General features: G+C 42.6%; 1 protein-coding gene across 2 annotated transcripts in view; it reads left to right on the top strand.

The window, feature by feature from the left end:
* The window catches only part of acvr2aa (activin A receptor type 2Aa), a 71,755-nt gene that overhangs the window by 21,073 nt on the left and 26,972 nt on the right, over positions 1-23,710 (top strand). Inside the window, exons 2-4 of one of the 2 annotated variants that reach the window (XM_072686557.1) lie at positions 5,067-5,274; positions 10,955-11,064; positions 19,414-19,568. In XM_072686557.1, the coding sequence (XP_072542658.1) occupies positions 5,067-5,274; positions 10,955-11,064; positions 19,414-19,568 (473 nt within the window). Of the gene's footprint in view, positions 1-5,066; positions 5,275-10,954; positions 11,107-19,413; positions 19,569-23,710 lie in introns of both variants that reach the window. The other variant, XM_072686556.1, reaches the window with a different exon arrangement.

Below are 23,710 nucleotides of genomic sequence, written 5' to 3'. Positions count from 1 at the left end.
TAGCAGCTGAACATGGAGCTTCAGCGCCCTATGATCGAGAAGTCGCACCCAGAGCTGCTGTAATCCATTACTCCTATAAAAAATGATCTTATCAGCTCTCCGGATCGGCTAATTAGAGAAATGTTGGTGGATTCCTGATCGCATATCTTGGCTGAAATTTGTCCCGCTACCAATTCAAAGCTGATTGATTTTTCTACTCCTAATGCTTCTAAAACTATAGGGAATGGAGTTGCCCTGGATTAAATCAACACTGAACAGACACTCATCAACCTCTGTTTCTTTTGTTTTGTTGTCTATACAATAGCGCTATTGCTGATCACCAACCGTGGCATGATTGTTGGCCATGGCCGTAAGATTTGGGCTCCTAATAGCTATAAATCAGTAGAATATTTTTCAGTTTCCATTAAAATTTGTATTTTTCCGTCAGACAAATTAAGAAAGGATTTCCTCCACCTAAAAGAGAACAGGGGGCACCAGGGAAGGGAAAATGCTTTTATCTATAAGGGCCGAAAAGCCATTTAGTAGCCATTAGCAAGTTGTGTCAGCAAGTATAGGAGAGTGTAAGAGTTGTATAAGAAAAACTGTGTCTTTACCAGACATCCACCTAGTCTGATTTCATGGCGTTAGGATGTGATGTCTTCACCCCCTTTCATATTAAGTGAGTTTCTTTGCAAACTGATTCATTACAAAGCCAAGCGTTTGCAAACCGAGCAGATGAATGGAGACATCTGTGACTATTTCTCAAACCACCTTTCTGGTCTATAGCAAGCTGCCGTAGACCACAGTTGTAGAGTACAGTGCATTTAGATTTCCATGGCCTGACCTGTCGGAGCCCAAGCGAATCAGCTTGCATTGCACACTGTTCAGATTGAAGTACGATCGGCGTTGTTGGCGCCAGCAGCCTGAAGCCATTTGCATTTGTTAATGCTAGCCACCAACAGTTAAAGTGAGCAGCGAGAGGAATGAAAATTGAGAGAATTATGGGAATGTGCACCAACAGCACGACTCAGAATGGCATTTAGAGGTCACGTTTCAAATAGCCCCTGCCATTGCATGATTACTGTTCCCATTGGTTTGTTGATGCTTGACCTGTATTGTTCATCACATTCCCCTCCAAAACCCCCCCCCACCCCCGGTACGGTGGCGCCAGCCGTCTCTTCTCTTCACAGCCTGTGCAACCAGTTCTCAAATACCTGGCCCCAAGCTTAAACTGTTCCTCGTGGGTTATATGAATGTGACTACAGGTATCACTCCAGGTCCTCTTAGCCCTAGGCTCCGGTTGGATTGACAGTCTTGTGCAACGTGAATGCCAGTGGTATGTAAGCATTTAGGCCTAAGTGTGGTAATTGAATGCACTTCATTATTGCTCATTACAGTTGAATAAATGCATACCAGGCTTGGCTTGTTTAAGCCTTTTAACTGGTTAATGGTGACAGACCAGTCTTAAGGTTGGACACCCCTGAGTGAATGCAGTGCGTTTCATTACATTTATTTGCCAAATCAACACATAGTCTAACCACCTTCACCACTGACGCAGTCCTGATTGAATTCATGTTCAAAGTGTTATTTCAGAGGAGTTACTGAGTGAACACTAACTTAAGGCTGGGTGATACGACTTCAAATCATTATTACAATTAATTGGACATTGTACCTCGATCACGATTCATCACGATGGTTATATAAGCTGCTGGAGTTGATCAGTTGGCTCAGTGTTTCTGTTCTCCTCCATGTTGCTTCTATGTTTCAGACTGGATGAGGCGGAGTCACACACTCAGTAGTATGTTTTTTTTAAGTAGGGCAGTACATGACCACACTATGGTTGCAAAGGGATGAGGTTTTGATATGGTATGATAACCACCTAATATCACGATTTGGAAAGGCAAGATGACTGTCTGATGCAGATTTTTTGTTGGAAATATCAATCGCATGTGTCTGATGCAGATTTTTCAGTTTGAAATATTGATCAAATCTGCCTGATGTAGTTTTTTTGTTGGAAATATTGATCAAGTCTGTCTGATGTAGATTTTTCAGTTTGAAATATTGATCAGATCTGTCTGATGTAGTTTTTTTGTTGGAAATATTGATCAGATCTGTCTGATGTAGTTTTTTTGTTGGAAATATTGATCAAGTCTGTCTGATGTAGATTTTTCAGTTTGAAATATTGATCAAATCTGGCTGATGTAGATTTTTTGTTGGAAATATCGATCGAACGTGTCTGATGCAAATTTTTCAGTTAGAAATATTGATCAAATCTGTCTGATGTAGATTTTTCTGCTGGAAATATCGATCAAATCTGTCTGATGCAGAAATATTAGATTTTTTAAAATACGGTTTCCAGCCAAACTCATGTATAAGATCTTCAGTAAGATGCAGGAAACAGAAAGTACGCAGATCCAGAGCCTCAGCGATAAACGCAGTTATCACTTCTGCAGTAAGACGATACATTTTGGTTGCGGTGAAAACAGCTCTTGATATTGGTTCCTTATGTTTCTGTAATAAACACACACACATTGACAAGAGCAACATCACATGATATCATGTCTCCGCTGCCTCCTGCACGCACATCATCTCATTCTCTGAACTGTAGCGGTTGCCGGAAGCAATTCTGAAACCAACCTTCACCTCACCTCCAACCAGAGTCGGCCTGCTCTCAGTTACAGAAACTGCAGCTTGTTTACTGTTTCGGCTAATCGTGTTGTTGTTGCTGTTGTTGTTTTTATGTTTACTCGTGTTTACTCAGATTTTCTTTTTCTGAAATGGTTGAAAATACCATCGGTGCGTCTCACTCTCTTATATTATTTTAAATCCAAAGGATTACTCACTTCAGGCCTGTTTGGATGAACGTGAGAAATTGCACAGACCTGCAGGTGACCTAAACCCTACTTAGCTGATGTTCACCTTTATTTACGTTTGACGTAATTACATATTCAGCTGCTTAATTTGGGGGGTTCTGATTTGAGATCAGCAGACAATTGGTAACGTGGATATTTTGAGAATAAAAGTCTTCTTTTAGGAGCTCCGAATGGCTCAGCGGTCTAATGAGCTGCCACCATGGGCTGGGGATCGCAAGTTCAAATCCTTGCCATGCCACTGTACCTCGGTGGTGCCGACTTCACATCTTGACTTGTTTAAATTGTTAAATCATTCACTCACAGTGGACAAACTTTTTGGGACACCTGCTCATTTGTTGTTTATTTGTCTATACTGTCCATTGCTATGAAAATGTAATGGCATTTAGTGACCAGAGCTTCAGTGAGATGATCACCATTCCACCTCATCCCAAAAGTACAGGATGGAGCACCATCCATCATTCCAGAGAACACAGTTAGTTCCACTGCTCCACAGCTCAATGCTGGAGGGCCTTATACCCCTCTATAGCCCATGCCTGGCATTAGGAGGCATGGTGCCGATAGATAGATAGATAGATAGATAGATGGATAGATGGATAGATAGATGGATAGATGGATAGATAGATAGATAGATAGATAGATAGATAGATAGATCACTTTATTTATCCCATGGGAAAGTCAGTTTGTACAGCAGCAAAATCAAACAAGAGAGCAGCATAATAAAGGCACGTAAAATAGTAGTAAGAAGTGGCAAATAGGAAACAGTAAACCTGACTATAAATACATACATACTATATTAATAAATACAGCTATAATATACATAATATAATTATATAAATAAGAAGTACTACAAAAAGTGATTGCAGTGCAGTAATTACATTAATATAATGTAATATACAGAATGAATTATGTGTAATGTAACAGTGCACTAACTACATTAATATAATGTAGTGATGTAAGGCATCCTGGGGTATCAGTACAGTATAAGTGATAAACAATAGAGTTTGACTTCATGGGCAATGGGTTCATGTTTTAGGTTAATCTTTTTCTGTTTTGATACAGATAATTTACAATTGTGAAATCCTGAATATCAAACCATACATGTGTGTGTATGTATGAATATATCGATTATAAATATAGATATAGATTTTTAAATTATTATTTTAAATTGCAGAGCTTTATAATGAGCTGTTTTTAAAGCATTTCGCTCAGGTAGGCTACTAGGCTACTCGCTATGTGCCACAAACTCCTGCTGCAGGGATCATGTCAGAAATAACTATTTTGCCCATAGTCTCTTTGTGACTGTTTTTTTCCCCAGTAACACATCAGGGAAACTACTGCTGACAGTGAGGGTGATTGGATACAGAGTGGCCAACTGACCCCAGCTCAGTTTCTCAACAGCTTAATGATGTATTTAACTGAACTCCAGGGGATGTTGAGTGCTTTGGATTTTTTATTTTTTATATACACTCTTCAATAACCTTTCTTTGAGATGTGTGGGGTATTTTTTGTCTTGATGGTGTCCTCAATTTGTAGCCAGGAGTTCTGATTAAGCAGTGAATGGAGCTTCCAGACAGGCATTCACTACACACAGGTGATCTCCATTTTACTAACTGTCGAGACTACTAGCACCAACAGCCTTCGGGCCTCTGTTGAATTAAGTTGGTCACTTTTGAAGGGGGTGAATATTTAGTTTTTTTAATTGACGTTAATAATTTCAATGATATTAAAATCTGTGTTTTTTACTTTGACATTTTGAGTTTGTTAATTCTTGAAAAAAAAAGAAATGGAAAAAAGCCAAATTACCATGATTTCATGTACAAAAACATCCGAGGTGGTGAACAGTTTTTATAGACACCAAAACTAAACAATGATCCACTGGAACCCGATAGCTTACAGTGTAAACTTATCTTAACAGGCAAAGGTATTAACCCTGAAATCCCATATCAGATTATCCCTGTGTTTTTTTTGTTTTTTTTTGTACTCTGACTAAAACTAGACAGACAAAATCTGAATTTTTCAAATCTGTGCTGTTCTAGATAGGAGGTGTCGCAATGGGAGCTTGGGACACGGGCAATGTTGGGAAGGGAGTGTTTGGAGGCATTTCAGACTAGTTGCATCATCCGCATTCGTCTCCAGATTGTGCTCATCGATCACCACTTGTCATGGCCCACAAAACAAGCCTGTATTGAACATGAACATGCCTGTGCTTCGCAGGTGCCATCCTGGGCCGCTCGGAGACGCAAGAGTGCGTGCTCTACAACTACAACCCGAGCTCGGAGAACCAGGGAAACCGCAGCATCGAGCCGTGCGTCGGAGACAAGGACAAGAGGCTTCACTGCTTCGCCACTTGGCGGAACGTGTCCGGGACGGTGGCAGTGGTGAAGCAAGGCTGCTGGCTGGATGATGTCAACTGCTACGACAGGTAGCTTTTGTTCTGAACACTCTGAACATCATTACAGTGCCTTTCTTCACCCCTAATGAGACACATTATATATACAGAGTTCCCCCTGAAGTCCATTTTTGGTGTCTGTGGGTTTATGTATCAAAATAGTCATAATTCAGTGCTGCATTTTTATCCCTTATAATTGGATAATGTTTTTTTATGTGGTTTTCAGACAGTTCTATGTAAATGACCACTGTTCTGATTGACTGACAAGCTGAAACATTCCTCATAACCGTGGCGTGAGTTAGCTGGACTAAACTACCATAGACAAAATTAAGTGGATGTTTCGTCGCTGTCGTGCAAAAACATTGTACCTCCATTTTTGCCGTTTTCTTAAAAAAAAAAAACTCCAGTTACTCTTTGATTAGCAGTTCCCATATTAAAAATAAAAACATCTTGGTACTTCTATTATTACAAGTTAAGTAATGGTTTATGCCTCTCCTGTAAAGTTACTGTTTTGAAGATCTGCCTTTTCTGGCAGCAGTGACAGTATGTAAATGCCTTGCTTTTCATGACCTTCTAAAAACAGTAAAATTCAGTTCTCCATGGTGGACTGAAAGACTTTATTGGTGCTGAGAAAACTTCAGAGTCTCCCTGTTGGCAGAATATAGGCAGATATACAGTTCACTACTGTAATGAGGATGTTACAGACCCTTAAATAAAATTATGAATCACTAAAAAAACGAAATAATAAATAGTTTCCACATAAATTCATTTATTTATTATTTTAAGACAGTGTAGTATATTTATGTAGTACATTAAAGTGTAAACAGTAATTATATTGAAATAGTTAAATAATGAGAGTACATGAAGGCAACAAACCGAGAACCTCAAATACCGCTGTTCCTCCTTCAAAAGAAGGTCCAGCAGAAATTCCCAAACCCCAAAACTGTTACGTCACAGTCTTGGCTCGTTATGTTTACAACTCCAAAATGTACTCAAACTCCACTGACTAGGGAACTAGGAAACGTTATTCAGGAGAATATGCTGACTCCAGATTCTGCTAGTTATGGCAATATAGTTTGCGAAAGCTGAGAAAACAAACAGAGCTCTGTACTCGTATAAAAGCTAACAATAGCCACTAAAGCTAAAGCTACTCTCCATCTACTCTTCATGGTCCACTCCCTTAAACCTCACCTGAACCAATCTGGAGCTAAACACACGTCAGTGTACTGTACTATCCTGCGGGGGACAAGGCGATAACCAAGGCAATCTTTTCAGCCTGCTAACAGCACATTGCGCTGAGAGGACGCAACCAGAGGACAGCAGCACTACCCGGTAAGACTCAGGAATAATTGCAGTGTTACAGTGTTAAAACTGTTGTATATTATGAGGCAATCAGAGTAGAGCTTTTTTTTTTTAAGTCCTTAAAGAGAAGTCAGAGTAATAGGGTTATAAATAAGCTTGTTCTGGCCTATGATCATATTTGTTCAGATAAGTGACAAACTAAATATCACAGAATATACTGTTTTAAATGAGACAGTTAAAAGAGAAAGCCATGGCTTGGAAACATAGAGCTTTAAATCAAGCAAATTTTTAATGCAGACAAGTCGCACGTCTGAAACGGACCTTTTGCGGCTGTTGAACGCACATCAACTGCACATTTATATTCTCGCGCTGGCTGCGGCAGAGATGCCGGTAAATCCCCATTCATTAGCCATATGGCCCTTACTAAAAATAGAACGCATTCCACGATGAATATTGATACAAAGGCACCTCGGCCTTGTGTAAACATGTTTTCTGACGGAGGTTTGTGCTGAACCCTGTCCCCTCCTGTCATAAAAGTGGGTAAAAAAAAAAAAATCCACTCCGCCATGTCTGCTCCTGTGCCCTCATGTGACGGGTAACTGCTGCTAGCTCGTCGAGCAGAGGTGTGCTCGATAGCGTGCGAGGCGCCTGATCCCGCGGAAAGTAGTGCCTCGCTCTCCTCGTGGCTCTTGTCCTAGCATGCTGCTGAACCTGTTTACCCCGCACCCGCTGGAACTGGATGGGAGGTTTTATTAGTATTAGCTTTCTTAAGAAACGTGCAAGCTGTCTGCCCGTGGCTATTCTTCTGTGAGAGGGCAGAAATACAGCAGCAGCAGAAGTGCAAAGAGCAGCACTTCGTAATGACGAGACCAATGACATTTGAGGAAGAAAGCTCAACCAATTGGAACCAATTTACCTAGTGAAGTAGGATAATGGGAAAACAGGCTGATGCCCAGATAGTAACTTGTTATACGGTTGATGCAGTTTACAGGCTGCGTATTACTGGCCTAAATCTGTTTTCTTTAAAGCACCAGGAAACTCATTTGTTACCCCTTAGGCCCTGTGTTAAAGAGCCCACACGTCATCACAGCAGTTTCATAGGCCCTAAAATAGAACCCTGTGGGACTCCACAATGTATGCTAAACCAAAATGTTACCAAATAGTGTACAGTAGTTTCTGCATTTGGAATAATGGCTGAATTATAAACCTAGGATGTAACCTAAGGGTTTAACAGTTTCACTAATGGTGTAATGGACCTTAGTTGACATGGAATTTGTACAGATTGCCCAGCACAGTTAAACTATGGATTAATTGCTTAGATTTCACCATAAAATTGTATAATACGTGTTTATGTACGTATGTAAGGTTATACAGTAATATGTTTTCAGTTAAAATATATAGATAGAGCATCTGAGTGTCTCATGAATGGCACATGTGGACTAGGCTTTCAATGGTATGAGATTGTATTATATTACGGTATGATAACCTTAAAGTTTTACGGTATCACAGTCTACAGTATTTTGCAAATATCATTATACACTGGCCCTTAAAGGAGTTAAAACAGTTGAGAGTCAAAGTAGATGTAAAATGTCTCCCTTTTGGAAATAAATCAATAAAATTGCATATGATATTGGGCTCTTTTGAGCTATTTTGTTTCCAGCTAATTATTATTTCATTTTCATTCTTGACAAGTGCTGTTTTTTTGTCCATTAATTGACTGATTGATTAAAAAATATTAGGAATTTGGTGGGATTCTCTGTTTGGTTGCATTTTTTCAGTACCAGTGTTAAGCAGATGTACACTGTATGATAACCATAATTGTTTAATATCACTAAAACCAGTATACCACTGCAACCCTAATCTGGACAGACCCTTTACTGTGTTTACATGGTCCCAATAGAAAGCCAGATGACTGGCTTGGAGATTGGACTATTGGTATCAGTTTATGAGCCATATTTCATGAGAATAGTTCCTCATCCTAATGCCAGATGGAAATATGGACCTGCAGAGCTGCAGGCTGCAAAAACCAATGTTGAATTTTGTTGTTTTTACTAAATCTGACTCAGAACACTACCATTTAGCATCACTAACCTGAGGCACACGGAGAGTACATTACTCAGCCCAGTATAGAGAGTATGCACTGACGCCACATTCCCGCTGGATCATGCCCCCTTTCGTCGGGCGAGTGGTAAAACATTCCACAACATGGCCGCAGTGTTTATATTTAGGGTGTACGGCCAGACCGACAACGATTATCTGCTCATGGTAGAGGCAGTTGGACTCGACAGCAATCCATCCAAATTGCCAAAGAACCAACAGTCCATGTACGTCAGTGTGTAGCCAAGAACGTCCAGCTAACTGAGGCTCAAATCACACCGGTTTAGAGGATAATATATATCTGAGAGAACAGAGTCAAGTGAATGGTCTAAGGAGTGTTTTCCACTGCTTTCAGCCTCGTTTCGTAGACCGTTTCATCCAGGTTTGCATGCTTTTGCTTGTAATGTTGCATGTTGCTAAATTTGCAACTACAGTGGGCTTGTTTATTCTAAATTGTCTTGGAATAAAATCCTTTATACAGACTTTCGTTGAAAGGTAAGGATTTTATGCAATATCATGACACAGTTCATCACAATATTGATAAAAATATTATTCTGTTGCTCACCACTACCCCAGCAGCACGTGTACGGCGCAAGCCTAGAAGGAGTCAACAGCCTCACCTCTGTTTCTCCTCTTCTTTTCCAGACAAAAAGCCTCTGGAATGTGAACCGCTTCCCTTTCTCATCCGCAGCCATGTGTGTTTAACTTTAGCATAACTTAATCTTTGTTTATCAAGCTAACCGGAGCGCACAGCTCTGATGTGGTTTGACAGCTTAAACGAGTTTCTTTGACAAATATACTTTTCCTTCCCTGGTTTATTTGTTCCTACGCTGGCTTTGTGACAGAGGAGCGCTGCAGGGAGGGTAGGGAGCAGGGAATGGGGCTCCGGGCTCTAATGGACTTTGGCACAAACCGTTTAATCTTGCTCGGATAACGTGGTGTTCTTGTGCACAGCCTGTCAAAAGGTAGCTCTTCAGTAACGGCTGTGAGCATGCGTTCTCTGGCAGAGATTAAGCATATCTAAAATATTAACCAAGTTTTTATCCGAGTTGTTTTGAGGTGCTGTGAAAACCATATCACACATAATTATTTATGACAGTTTTTGTAACTGTCGGAGTAATTCCCATGTCAGCACTCGTACCATCCAGGTGTTAAACCACCTTCGGGAGATTTTCAGTATGTGCCAAACTTTGGTTGGTTGGGGTGAGAAATGCTCAGATGCTTATTTACCACCCTGTTAATTTGCTTCAAAAAATAATAAGTTCTGCTCTGATTGGCTGGTTTACAGCACTTGGAATGGCTCACATAACCCCCATATTATAGCACAGTCTTAACACTCTTAACAAAAGCACTGTAATTATTCCAGAGTCTAACCGGATAGCGTTGCTGTCCTCTCGTCGTGTCCTCTCAGCGAGATCTGCTGTTAGCAAGCTGAAGAGATTATAGGCAGGTTAGCTTTTAGCCTAGCCCCCACTCTTTCCCCCTGGTTTGGCTTTCTTGAGCCAGTGCTTTCCCTTCTGGTGTGAGTTCACCTCCAGTTTTGGTTCAGCTGAGGTAGTCCAGTTTGTTTTAGAGGGAGTGAATGGGGGGTAAAGATGGTTTGTCACGTGGCACAGGTCTGGTTTGCTTAGCAACCCGTATTCCCATAACTAGCAGTTATGGAGTCTGGAGGTGAGTCTGGAGCTGCTCTCCAGTATCAGCAACGCTATATTCTCCTGAAGTTGCCATTGCATGTCAGCTTTGACTAGGGAGTTCTCTAGTGGGCGGGGTTTATGGACATTTTGGGAGTGTGAATTCAGGTCGAGGCTGTTGTGTAACCGTTTTGGGGTTTTGGAATTGGCCCGTTTTCCAGCTCTGGTTTGATTTTGCTGGATTTTCTTTTAAAGGAGGAACAGCAGTGCTTGAGGTTCACGGTTTGTTACTTCCATGTACCGAACTCTCCTTATTCAACTCTTCCATTGAAAATACACTTTGACATTCTAGAGCTCCTTTCTGAATAGTTTGAACAATTGTAGAGGAAGAGAGCTCTCAGATCATTATTTAATGTTGAAGCTAAATATAGCCGAAGCTTTAGCACACATCTGCTTTGTGTTAGCAGGACATTTGCAAGTATTTGTTTATACTTAATTAAACAGTAAAAGTATAAATCAAATGATGTATTTGGACAAAAAATCTCTAAAGAAAACTTCTGATGTTCAGTGTGGGTGTAGAGCCATTCCGAATCCCTGAAGTTAACATCCGAAAACTGCTAAATTACAGCTTTCACATCAGCAGGTCACACTGACAGCTCTTCGTTTGTGTTTCTGTCTTCCAGCACGGAGTGTGTGGAGAAGAAGGAGGACCCTGAGGTGTTCTTCTGCTGCTGCGAAGGCAACATGTGCAACGAAAAGTTCTACTACAACCCGGACGCGCAGGCCGTTCAGAGTAAGGCTCCGATCACCGACAGAAGCAGCAGTGTCTTTAAGGGTACAGGAAGTTCTTCACTTCTGCTTCACCCCCTGTTTGTTTGGCGTCTTCGTCTAACCCCGCACCAGTGTCAGAAATTACCCTGCCATTTGTTGTGATATCAAGGGGCAGATGTTGGCCCCTGAAACTGATTATTGAGCCCTTATATGTGCTCTCACATGTTTGATTTAATTAAAAATAATATATTTCAGGGCCATTTTTTGTAACCTTTAGCCTGCATGTTTTTCCTGATACCTCATTCATTGCCCTGCATGCCATACCATACATCTTTCTCCCCCCTCACCAAGTCTGTCACTGCTCCATTGATCGCTCATAATCCAGTGGATCATGGTGCACCTTGAAGGTATCATGACTGATCCTGCTGGCCTGAACCAACTTGCTGGCTACTTCACCTATGGAGCATGCATGACGCTTGGGTACACACACACACACTATAATGAAGGTGGCGATCAACAATGAATAGGATCAAACTTAAAACCAGCTGAAAAAAGAAGCTAAAACAAGTGCCGTTAAACGCAGTTCTTGGCGATCTAAGCAAGTACCTTTTTCTCTTTATGCAAGGTCTGCAAACCCCGCTTCAGGCCAGCACACACATCTGTCTATTTATTTAATCTGGAACAAAAAAAGACAAATAACATCAGCTAAACCGTCAGGGCACTAAAACCTGATAACGCTATCTTTGTTTCACATTCATTCGTTGGAATTTACCACATCTTTCAATCTTCTCAGCCGTCACTTTGAGACCGCTGTGTTTTTATTCTCTCCTCTGCCCATTTAAAAGAAATCTGAATTCTTGGGAAAGTGCCTCAGAATGTCTTCACCTTTAGAACTGCTGTGAATTATAGCTACTGAAATAGCTACTGAAGTTTAGTCTTCTCATTAATAATAGTACCTTACGGAAGAAATCCCTCCACAGTCCCATTCAGTTTCTCACTAGGAACTATGTCTCTTTTGAAGGGCCTCAAATAAGCTTTTAACTCCTAGCTATAACATCATCTGATGCCAGAAGTGGGCATTCTAGTATGTTATGTTACTGTGCTAAATTTTTTTTTTTTTTTTCTTAAATCCAACTTTATATTAAGTATGGATGCACTGGTATGGATTCCCCTTTCCGATACCAGATTTTCAAGTATCTGCTGATACCAAGTACTTATACTGACTCTGACTAAAATACTGGATAGACGACTATACATCCACTTTTTATAGGCTGTACTTTTTTTAGATCTGATCCCAAATAAGATCTTTTAAGCTTGAAGAAGCAACATTAACTGTTGGAGGAACTGCACATTTGAAAAGTTTCAGAGCTATGAAAACGAAAAAATGGCCACAATGCAGAAACACGTGCAGTTAGGGAAGCGTAATCTGGCTGAGCTTCAGCAACCAGCTTTTAACTGGTGTTTAAATTCTCATTTCAGAGCCGTAAAATAACACCAGGAAGAGCTTCTGCAGCGATTTCACATTCAGGTTCACGTCTCTGTATAAAAAGCTGCTAAACTTCAGTGTTTCCTTCAAACAAGCTGCTGAAACTCAACTTCCAGATGGAAACAGAAAGTGCTGTAAATGTAAAAGGTCTAGTAAACGTCTGTTTAATGGTAATTGGTAACTGTTTATGACTGGCTTTTACTGGTTGTTTAAACGTTTGGTTTCATGATAAAGTCTGCAAAAATAAAAGTAGGCCGCCAGTAAGCTTCACGATACCGATACTGTGTGTAAGTGCCAGTATCGGCGCTGATACCGATATGATATTGGTATCGGTGCAACACTAATATTAAGCATCTTTATTAACTGTTATCACGTAATAACAGTGTGGGACAACTGATGCTTTATTTGTTGTTACAGATGCATTGCAGCAGTACAGCTCATCGGAATATCATTATCCTCCTCAAAACTTTAAGCTGCACCCACTGCTGTAGTCCCTGTAGAAAAGTACTGCCAATAGAATAGGACTCCCTGGAGCAGATAAACATGAAACTACTAGCATCATGCCTAATGTTGTGGGCTAGAGGGGTACTGAGCTGTGGAGCAGTGGAACTGATTGTGTTCTCAGGAATGATGGACGGTGCTCCGTCCAATACTTTTGGGACGAGTTAGGGTGTTGAGGATGAGGTGAGGTGGTGATCGTCCAGCACCCTGTCCTCACTAACACTCTTCTCAAGCTTCTCCATAATCTAGTAGAAAGCCTTCTTCCCTGGACAGCAGAGACGGTTTTAGTTTTTAGGCTAAATCTTCAGAACGAGTCTGCAAACGAGTCCCACCAGTACTGCGAGTGTTCTGTCGCTTGCTTGGGGTTTTATATTCCATCCTCGTTACCTTCGCGTGTTGTGCGAAGTGGTGTCGCGTGGTTGCGTTCTTCTGGAAAGAGAAGGGAAGTAGTTAGCACACTTTGTGTCTCGTAAACTGATATCTGAGTATATATGAGTGCTGAGATTCTGTATCTGAATGAACTCTGCCTTCATCTGGATAATAGAGCGGTGTAGGAATGACAGCCAGATCTGATAAAGCAGCGCCGCTTGTTGTGCTGCATTCCTGTGTGAATTAGCGTGAATGCAAATGAACCTAGAAACGCATTATTGTAGTCCTTTAAAAGCGGAGAAGCTGTGGTTCGAAATCCACTCTGAACTCGTCTGGACCACTGAGGGAATTACCTACGCCTTAGCCAGCCACCCTTTAGAGAGCCGCGTTCGTGCCTGCGGCAGCGTGACGCTAGGCTCGGGAGATGTCTTTCAGATTAGCGGAGCTGATCTGGCTGCTTTATCTCTGCTGAGCTAACAGGCTACACTGTCAAACATCCTCTTAGCCAAATGAGGGCTGGAGGGAGGCGCGTGAGTGGACATCGGTGACAATCTCTGCAGCCACTGCTGGAGTAGGGTAATCAGGACAGACAGGAGAATACCTGCTTCTAGTGGTGGCGGTGTTTTGAGCTCTGGGGGCGAACAACAAATACAGCGACATGCTAAAGCTTCGGCACATTTTGGTCCAAATTGCTGTAGCTGTGAATAGCTAAGCTAATAGCTGATCTCAAAAAAGGCATGAAGTAAAAGATGAAACTTGCTTGATCAACATTTCAAGCATGGTTAGTGTATAACAGGGCTGTTCAAGGGCTGTTCCACCCTGAATCCAACACACCTGATCCAGATAATGAAGGCCAACATTAGAGTCAGCTGTGTTGGATCTGAACTCTTAAGGGTAGTAGGTCTCCAGAACCAGGTTTGAGCAGCCCTGGTGTATAATTTTTGTTTTGCTCAGTTTTAGAGTGAAGAAGGAAAACGAGCCCGCTGCAAAGGTTTGGCACTCCAAGAAATTTGAGCTTTCTGGTTTGAGCTGCTTTTACCAGGGAGCTCAGGCCTTACTCAGCTTGTTAGGACTTAAGCTGTGTCCGAAACTGCGCCCTATTCACCATTAGAGCTGGGCAATATGACGATATTTTATCGTTTCGTGATACATTTTATCATCGTGATGATAATATGGTTTTCTAAGCATATGAGGGAGACTGTCAGTCCTTAATAAACACTGATCAGCTGCAGGTTTCATTACTAACAGTGTAATTAGACTGGGTTAATTAGATTAAGAGCAGCAGATGTTGAGTCTTAATCACTGTGTTCAGTACAGGAGAGAATCTGATCAGTAGTTTTTAAGAATCTGTTGCTGCTGATGATTTTAGTCTGTGTATCGTGATACCGGTATCAGTTAAATATCGTGATATAGTCATTTTTACCATGTCGTCCAGCCCTATTCACTGTCCCCTGCATGTGAATATCCAGATCACTATATAATGCACTGTATAGGGGGTGAAGGATTCCTCAGAGGGGGTGAAGGTCTTCCTCAGAGAAGCTGCACATGAGACTAAAACCCAACAGTGCGGTGGATTATGGGTATTCCTTGTTTGTGTAGCGCGTACCGTTATTATAGTGCATTGTGGGAGTGTTACAGTGTGCTGAAAATTTGCCACTACATAATGGCTGAACCCCACACAATGTAGTGCACTGTACAGCGAATAGGGCACTGTTTCGGACATAGCTGAAGGCTTGTTCACAGCCATCGTTAGTAAAGACCAGGTGGTGCAGATCTCAAAGCAGCTGCTTAATACTTTTTAATGTAATTAAGAAATTAAGAAAAGGTTTAGCAGACTCTGCAGTGGTGGTGCACTGTTCTACTGTGCAGCATCACCTGCACACATAGGGATTGTGGCTGATTTCTCAGTGTTTGCCAGGTCTGGCGATGGTATACATTAGATGGACCAGTTGTCCAGTTGGAGGCAGAGGGGGCACTACAATGTGCAGAGCAGTTCGCCACGACCAGTTTTGGGCAATGCTTCTAATTTTTCAGTCATTTCACTGGTATTGCTCTTTAACTTTATGCCTTTTGGAAATTAGGCCATCTTACATCTCACAGTAACGGGTGTTTTGCATGCCGCTGTAGTTGCATGAGAAGGTTTTCAGGTTGGGATAGACTGATCTGCATCATATAAGGCCCACTCAGACCCACTCTGCAGCTCTCAGCTGGCCTTTAATCATCTTGCTCAATCATCTGAGATAAGATGTCTAATTATGATTGCATGGATCAGTCAAATCTGGAAAAAAACAAAACCCTCCACCAAAAAGAAGCTTCCAGCAAAGCCTTTTGGCAGCGATTCGTAATTTCCAAGTCCATTCCAGAGCAGAGTGCAGGAAAAGGTGGGCATGGTATACCGAGAAACGTTTTCTTTGTGATAAGAAAGGCTGGGAGAAAGTCGCCTGTCACGAAAACCAGCGTTCTGTTATTTTACCCACACTGTTTCAGTCTAGCAGCGCGGAGCAGAAAAGGCCAGAAGTTTCCTTTTCATGCCACATCATTTCAGGATGCTGTTATTTAGGTTCAGATGTTGGCTAGCTTTCGCTCTCCACTCAGATTAGTAGCCAAAGAGGTGGGGTCTAACTCTGCGCTTATGCAATTGCAGGCCTATTTTCAGCATTGACTCACTCAATATGGAATGCCCCAGATATTAAACGCTAAAGCCCACAGGGATACAGAAAATTGCATTAAGCACACCTCGCACCGTGTACGAGCGGAATGTGTTTCGTGACCTTGCGACCAGGGCACTTTTCATTCCACAGTATGTGCGTGTGTGAGTGTTTGTGTGTGTGTGTGTGTGAGTGTTTGTTGTGTGTGTATATGTGTGTGAGCGTGTGTGTTGTGGCAATCTCAATACCCCCTCCAGCAGGAGAGGCTGGAGTAGTGGGGGATGGGGCTTTGGTAGATTTGCTTGTGGGAAATGGATCTGCATTTTTCTGCTCACATGCTCTAATCTGGAGTCTTTAGCACACATCCAGCTTAAAGCCGGCAAGAGAACGGAGGGGGAGGTGGGCTCCGCTTTAGCTTATGGAGGTCCCGATCAAGCACAGCCTCAATCTAACGAGCTAAAGGGGCATATAGCACTTCTCCTTGTGTTTGATTCATTTCTTTTAATTTGGGTCCATTTAAAAGATATGCAAATGTTTTTTTGTAATATTTTTAATAATTTAAATAATTGTACATTTTTAATCATAAAAAATGCAAATAAATAAGAAAAAAACTATATAATAACTAAGTACATAAATATGAGCCACACCTTTGTAAATACAACAAAAAAGATCATTAAATGTGGGGTATAATTTTTAATAATTTCTTAAGTAATTTTTATTTTCATTTTTATAAATGTAAATTAATGTCATATAGTTAAAAAATCAATGAACACATGGACATGGGCTACAACTTATTTTACAAATTAAAAATGATTTAAATAATTGTGGGTGTCACACTACATCAATTAATAAAATATCAGATATAATAAAAATGAATGAATAAATAGAAACATATGGAGCATAGATTAATGAAGAACAATATATATATATATGTTTAAACTAGAAATGTATTTCCAAATGGGCAGAAATGCTGAAATAAATTCATTATTAATTTTATTTTGTTTTTCTTTATTGCTTCCCTTTCCTCATGTCCTTGGTAATGAGGTGCATGATACTGACATAACTGTAATGTGCTGTTGGTCACAGGTGGGTTACAAAGCAGACCAGACGTAACTAAACATCAGGTTGATGAAATGAGCCTCTCTCTGGTTAGCAGAGAGGATTCATGAGACCAGAGAACGTGTAGTGCCTTGTAGTCCAACTCTCACCAGCAGGGAAATTTCACTAAACTTTAGCCATTATTTCCCCCCCTTCGGTGATTGCAGCAAACCTGTGGCCATTTTTCTGATTGCTCTGGAGTTTGGAGCCTAAATCGGCGTTTTCTAACAAGCTGATTTTTTTAAGGTCTGTTCAGCTAGGAGTTGAGCTAAGTAGATGACTTATGGAGACTTGTGCAGACAGGAACTGTGACCCTTCTCATCGCACTTGAAGAGGGCTTGAAGAGGCATGTGCTGCCTTGGTTTTGAGACGAAGACCCATTTTGTTAGTTTCATCAGAAATCAGACCTTCACGGGAACCGCGACTATGTAGATGTTGTTTTTTTGTTTTTCATAGCTTTATGAATTCAAAACGGACTCTCAGTTTTCATATCGTCGCTGTCCAATTAAAAACATGTATCTCCAAATGGCGACTTTACAGGACAAGTTGTGAAAATGTTCTTAATTTTGAATAGAAGTCAATAGAAGTCAATGTAAAATAAGAACATGTTCCAGGTAGTTCTGAGCATTTCTTTTGGTCCATTCATCCAGAATTATTTACACGGTGAACAGAGGCAGCTACAGGGTTCAAACCATGGAGAAAACTAAAAATGAACTAGCTACGATCTCCCCATTACTTCCTTAAGAACACTAATATTCAGTAGATCCACCTCGTGCCACCAAAGCAGCTCTGAACCGCCCAGACATGGACTCCACAAATGCTCTGAAGGCGTCCTGTGGTATCTGGTACCAAGACTTGCGTTATCAGCAGATCCTTCAGGTCCCGTAAGTTGTGAGGTCGAGCCTCTGTGAGCATCAGTGAGCCTTAAGTGCCCATGGCCCTTTTCGCTGGTCCACCTGTGGTCCTTCCTTGGAGTACTGACCACTGCATTCTAGCCACCCACCCTGCCTGATGTTTTGGAGCATCACAGTTTGGCTATTGATCCATTTTTCCTGCTTTAACACATGAACTTCGAGAACTGACCGTTCACTCACTGTCTAATCTGCAGATCCCATCCCTCGACAGGTTCCATTGGAAACAGATAAGCAGTGTCATGCACTTCGCCTATGTTTTAATGGTGTGGTTGATCGGTGTAGGATCTACAAGGGGCTATACAATTCACCTCTAATCCAAATAACCTGCAGTTTTTCATGCTTTATTAATTGATTTTTTCTACCGTTACAGTAAATCTGTGGGACCCGTTTGTAAGGACAGCCAGAGCTCTAGCATACCGCCACCCTAAACAGTCAAATGTTCTCATTACCCCAGCAGCTCAAGGCAGTGCGAACTGGCCTCCTCTCTCGTGACACGAGCGTGTGAAGGATTAACGAGGCTCCGCCCAGCAAGCACGGCCCCATCTCTTCATCTCTGGCTCGGCACTCTGCTGGACCGAGAGCTAGCGTGTGGCCCTAAGCAGGCTGCCCATTTTCTCTCTCTCGCATACACACAGTCCTCACACACAAGCTTTCGCGGTTTCCCTGAATTGCACTTCACAAGATAAAGAAAACATTTGGACAATCGGGGCAGAAAACACCCTGCAAGTCTGTTGAACGTGCAAACAAGCGCTTCCCTGGCAGCGTTCCTGACAGAGCCAGTGGAGTTTAAGGCACGCATTAGCCGCCGTTCTCCTCTGAAGCATTTTGACCCGGTGGCAGAAAATGAAGAGTTCAAACGCTGCCTTTCATTTCTGTTTTATTCAAATTAAAAGCCGCAGTCAAGTGTGACCTCATAAGTCTCGCGTAGCAGAAATTCGGTTGGGTTTTTGCTCCTAATGCTTGAACACAGCAGGACGGAACCGCTCTAGCTATTGTGCTAATTAACGAGTTAGCAACTCACGCCTCTGTTCCCCTCTCTGGAGGGAGGTGTGTGTGATAGAAATCAGTATGAGGCGCAGCCACCAGTTCTTCCTGTGCGTCTCATTATTCCGAATTTGGAAAACGGCATGTGTGTGGTGCCAGTCAAAAGTTTGGACACCTACGCAGTTGTTTTCTGTGTTTTATTGAGCCCTGTCTTAGCGCAAGTTAAGTGGGTGGGGTTATGTGTATCTGTACACTTTGACTGTCCTACAGGTTTGCATCTGTAAATCGGCATCAAAACTGTTGTCTAGGTGCCTTATCCAGTGGGGTGATTGACCTTTCCTTTCCTTCTCTTTCTCTCTCTTTCTCTCTAGCAACATCAAACCCATTCACCCAGAAGCCACCCCTTTTCAACACCCTGCTCTACTCCCTGGTGCCAATCATGGGCGTCGCTGCCATCGTCCTGCTCTCCTTCTGGATGTACCGCCATCACAAGCTGGCGTATCCACCTGTTCTGGTGCCCACACAGGTAGGTCAGCAGCTTGGAACTTTCCAGAACGCGCAGGTACAAATTCAAGAGACTGTAAAATGTCACTGCTGGCTAAATGATGGGGGGGAAGAGAAGACATTTAAAGAAGCGAAACGAGGTGAAGTGCCCCTGTTGGTGCATTTTGTGTCTTTCCTTGCGGACCCCCTTGAACCAGAATGTAGTTGTGGGAGCTGCAGCCTGGACTCCACATGTATATGCGCGTGCATGTGTATATATGCACATGTTTGTTTGTGTGTGTGCGTGTGTGTGTCATGCATCCTCTGTGTTTACCTACACATAGTCATCTTCTTGTCAAGACGCTTAGAGAAAGCAGAGGCTTGGGAAAATGTGCATTTTTCCCCTAGGCAGCACCTCTCGTTGACGTGAGTGACAGTTATTTTACTGAACTAATGTGCTCAGTGTCACACTTGCTCGTGCTCAACCACACTTGTCTGTCAGCCGGAATCGCACAAGGCAGCCCCACAAGAGCAACATGAAAGCGTTTTTTTGAATCCCCCCGCCCCCTCCTACACACACACACACGGGACAGATACACAACAAGCTCCTCACTTTCCATGTGGTCCTCAACCCACAGAAAGAACACAGATAGCAACTCTCTGAGAACGAGATACAATGCCCGAACGCTAACATCATTATCGTAATTTCCCTTTGAAGCGCTTGAGCGGTATCTAGTTCCACCGTTTCGGCTCCGCTAATCACATTTCAAAACACATTTCCCTTTCCATTTGGTCATGCAACTCTGGAGTTAATACGCTGTTCGCTACGAGCTTAACGAGTCAATTAATCTTACCCTCAAATGCTAACAAGATGATAACAATCTTGCCCTAGCTTTGATTTACAGCGAGCTATGGAACAGCGCTGATGGCAACCAATAAGTGTTTGGAGTGGAATTCCCCTTCCCTTTCTGTATTAATAACCCTTTTTTGGTCCAAAAAAACTGCTGATACGTTCCCTCTGATATCACCTGCAGTATGTCTGAACTTGTCCCTCAGATGCTGGAAGCCTTTTTTGCAAAGCCTCGGCTCTGAAACACTTCAAATGGTCTGATGCAGCCTCAGGCAAGCTGCAAAGGTTTAGAGGGTTAGGTTCATGCCGTGTATTACTCTATTACTCCGCAGACGGCATCGCTGGGTCGCCCGATCTCGTTTCATAACATGCTGACAGGAAGCGCAACATTTGGTCTCACAAGTGACATTCTCTGGCTTTCTAATATCTCTTTGGCAACTGGACGGAAACACTCGCTTCGGAATAAGTAGGTCAGTTTTTAAAGGTGTCACTCGCTGCTCCGCGCCTCGCGAAAATGTGTCTGAACGTCGGCCAAAGAGCTTCAGCGCTCGCACATTTCCAAACCAACACTTTGCTTTGCGAAGATTTTTTCTTTCCTGGCCCGAGTCCGATTTTCTCCCAAAAAATAAATAAATAAGAAGTCATCTTGTTTCCCTTCCTCGCCTGGCGTCCCCAAGGAGCTCTTATGAAAGTCTGCTTGCTTCGTTTGTAATCACACCTCCTCTCTCATGTCGAGCTGGAGATTAGAACTGTATGGGCGTCGTGGAACAGTGGAACAGTGCAGCGTGCCCTGACCTGGATTTGACTTTGCCTGTTTATTTCCATTTGCCGTTGAGGCTGAGCACTGGGACGCACCTGTTCTCCCCAGCAGCCCTCCAGCTCCACAGTTCTTCATTCACCCGCTGTCTGTACGTAAATCCAAATGTTTAGGTCTTCAGCACTTCGTGTATTTAAGCCAAAGAAGAGCATGCTTGATTAAGTATGGGGGTGAAGCCTTTATTTATAGCTCTCTCGTATATAAAAATGATGTTTTAAGTCATTCAGCCCATCTTTCAATCTCTCTCCATGTTAAAGCCTCTGGTCTGGGTTCATTTTGAGGACTGAAAGTAGGGACTTCCTGGTGAAACACCGGCAAGTCAAGAAAGGTCTCCTGAGCATTCGTGACGAGCTCATTATGAACCCCCCATGAAGAGTTTTCTCTCAAACTCAAATCGAATTGAAGGGGGTAGCAGCAAGGCCCACGGGTTGCAAGTTCAAACCCCGAGCCAATGCCGCTTTGCTATCAGCAGCCGGATTTGCCCGTGCTCTCTTTCTGGGTGGGTAGCTGGCGCTCTCCCCATTTATCGCTCTTAAAGCGATGCTGTCCGGCACAGACGTATGTTAGCTGGTGTGCTGGAGCCGGAGACCCGTCACTTTCCTCAGAGCGTGTTGCTTGCCTGGCAATGCCCACCAAGAGGCGGTGGCTGGCTATGCATGTATCAGAGGAGACATGTGTTAAGTCCTTACCCTCCTGGTGTCGGGAGCATTGCTAGTGCTAGGGGGAGCTACGAACGGGTGGGTTAGTTGGTGGTACCAAATTGAGAGAAAAATAGAAAGTGGGGTAGCAATTGATACCAGGATAAATAAATAAAAAATAATAATAAATAAATAAATACCCTTGTGTTCTTTCTCGAGGTCAGGCCATGTTGATGACAATTATTTTTTTGACAATTTAAGAGCACAGTTGCTTTTATTTGCTGAATTTAACATAGTAAAACAAATATCAATGAGCCTTGGGTGCCCTGACGCTGGTTCACCTCCACCTCCAAAAATCAAGTTGGAAAAGGGAGAAGATCATTTTATAATTGAACAGTGTCCTCAAGCGTGCCCAGTAGTACATCACCTGCTACAAAGAAAACTAAGGAAAGAATAGTGGGCTCTAGGGACTGCATCGCACTCCAGCCTTGTTTACTGCTTGGATTCACCGCAGAACAACTGGAGAGTAACTCGTTTTAAACTCTCTGGGCTTTTGTCGGAGGTAAAGTCCACTCATGCAGCTGCACATCGCCTCTGCACCTGACGTGACCTAATCTGTTTAAGGGCTTAAGGTCAGCGCTGTTAGTCAAGTGCCAGTCCCAATCAGTTAGCACTGCTTCCCTTCCATTTCAGAAGCGTCTTCTAAAGAACGCCCATAGCCTGGGGGGTTCTCTTCTCATTAAATCACTTTTTTAAAATTAAGGTGTCAAAATGGCTCTTTGGAGCCTTTCCATGGAAGCCTTTCCATTTTTTTAGTTCCTGTCTCTGATATGATTGAGTGCTTGATTTATACATTGATTATCTGGTTCCAGTGGTACCTGACAAGGACTGGATATATTAGGCAGCAAGTGATCAGTCAGTTCTTGAATGTGATGTTCTAGGCAGGTCTTGTGGGAAGTTCCCAGTATCCAGTATAGTGAGATCCCACCAAAAGGGCTACAGGGAAGGACAGCTGGTGAACTGGTGACAGGGCACCCAAGACTCAAGGAGGCCTCACCTCGCAATTTACAGGACTTGCTGGTAGGATCTGCTGCTGTTAGTCTTGGTCAGATACCACAGGACACCTTCAGAAGTCTTATGGAGCCCATGCCTCGGCGTGTCAGAGCTGGTGTGACGGCACAACAGCCCTGACATAATATTAGGTTGTGTTTTTCAGTGTGTTTAAGCCAGGACCCCTCCAGCGTTCATAGCTGCACAGCCTCGCTGGCCACAAATACACAAAACAACAAATATCCATGCAAATATCCATCTGCTGTTTTACACCTCACAACCGTAGCTCTGAACAAAGCGACATGTATACTTTTGAAGGATACTTCAGGAACATGCTAACAAGAACCACCGCCAACAAAACAAGTGTGGTCAGCTGCTAATTTTCATATAAACGGTACTTTCTGTTCACATTCACAGCATTTGGTTGATGCTCTTATTCAGAGCTCTTAATACGTTTGCATTATGATACACAGGTTGGGGAATGTAGTCCTAGCAGTTTTGCCCTAGTCTGCCTCAGAGATAGCAGTGTTGTTACCCACTACACTGACCACTGGGTATATTCATATTGGGCATGTGCAGGTGATGTAGCTTTGGTCTTTGTATTATTATTATTATTATTTGAAATTTTCTTACTGTGAAAATCTCAATCCGTAGCCCCTGTAGCTACGTCCCAGGTGTTGCCTGCACATGTCTCGTGAAAACAGAACGGTGTTTTTGGGTTTTCACCCCTTCGTTCCTCTGTGCTTCGACGTAGGAAATGAGCGAAGAGGACACTTTCACAGCGGTTGTGAAACATTCTGCGAGTTACTGGCAGCTCCTGAAATGTTTAC

This window comes from Salminus brasiliensis, chromosome 8 (genome assembly GCF_030463535.1).
Source record: "Salminus brasiliensis chromosome 8, fSalBra1.hap2, whole genome shotgun sequence".
Taxonomy (NCBI): Eukaryota; Metazoa; Chordata; class Actinopteri; order Characiformes; family Bryconidae; genus Salminus; species Salminus brasiliensis.
Note: the sequence above shows the minus strand (reverse complement) of the source record. Positions and strands in the feature narration are given on the sequence as shown.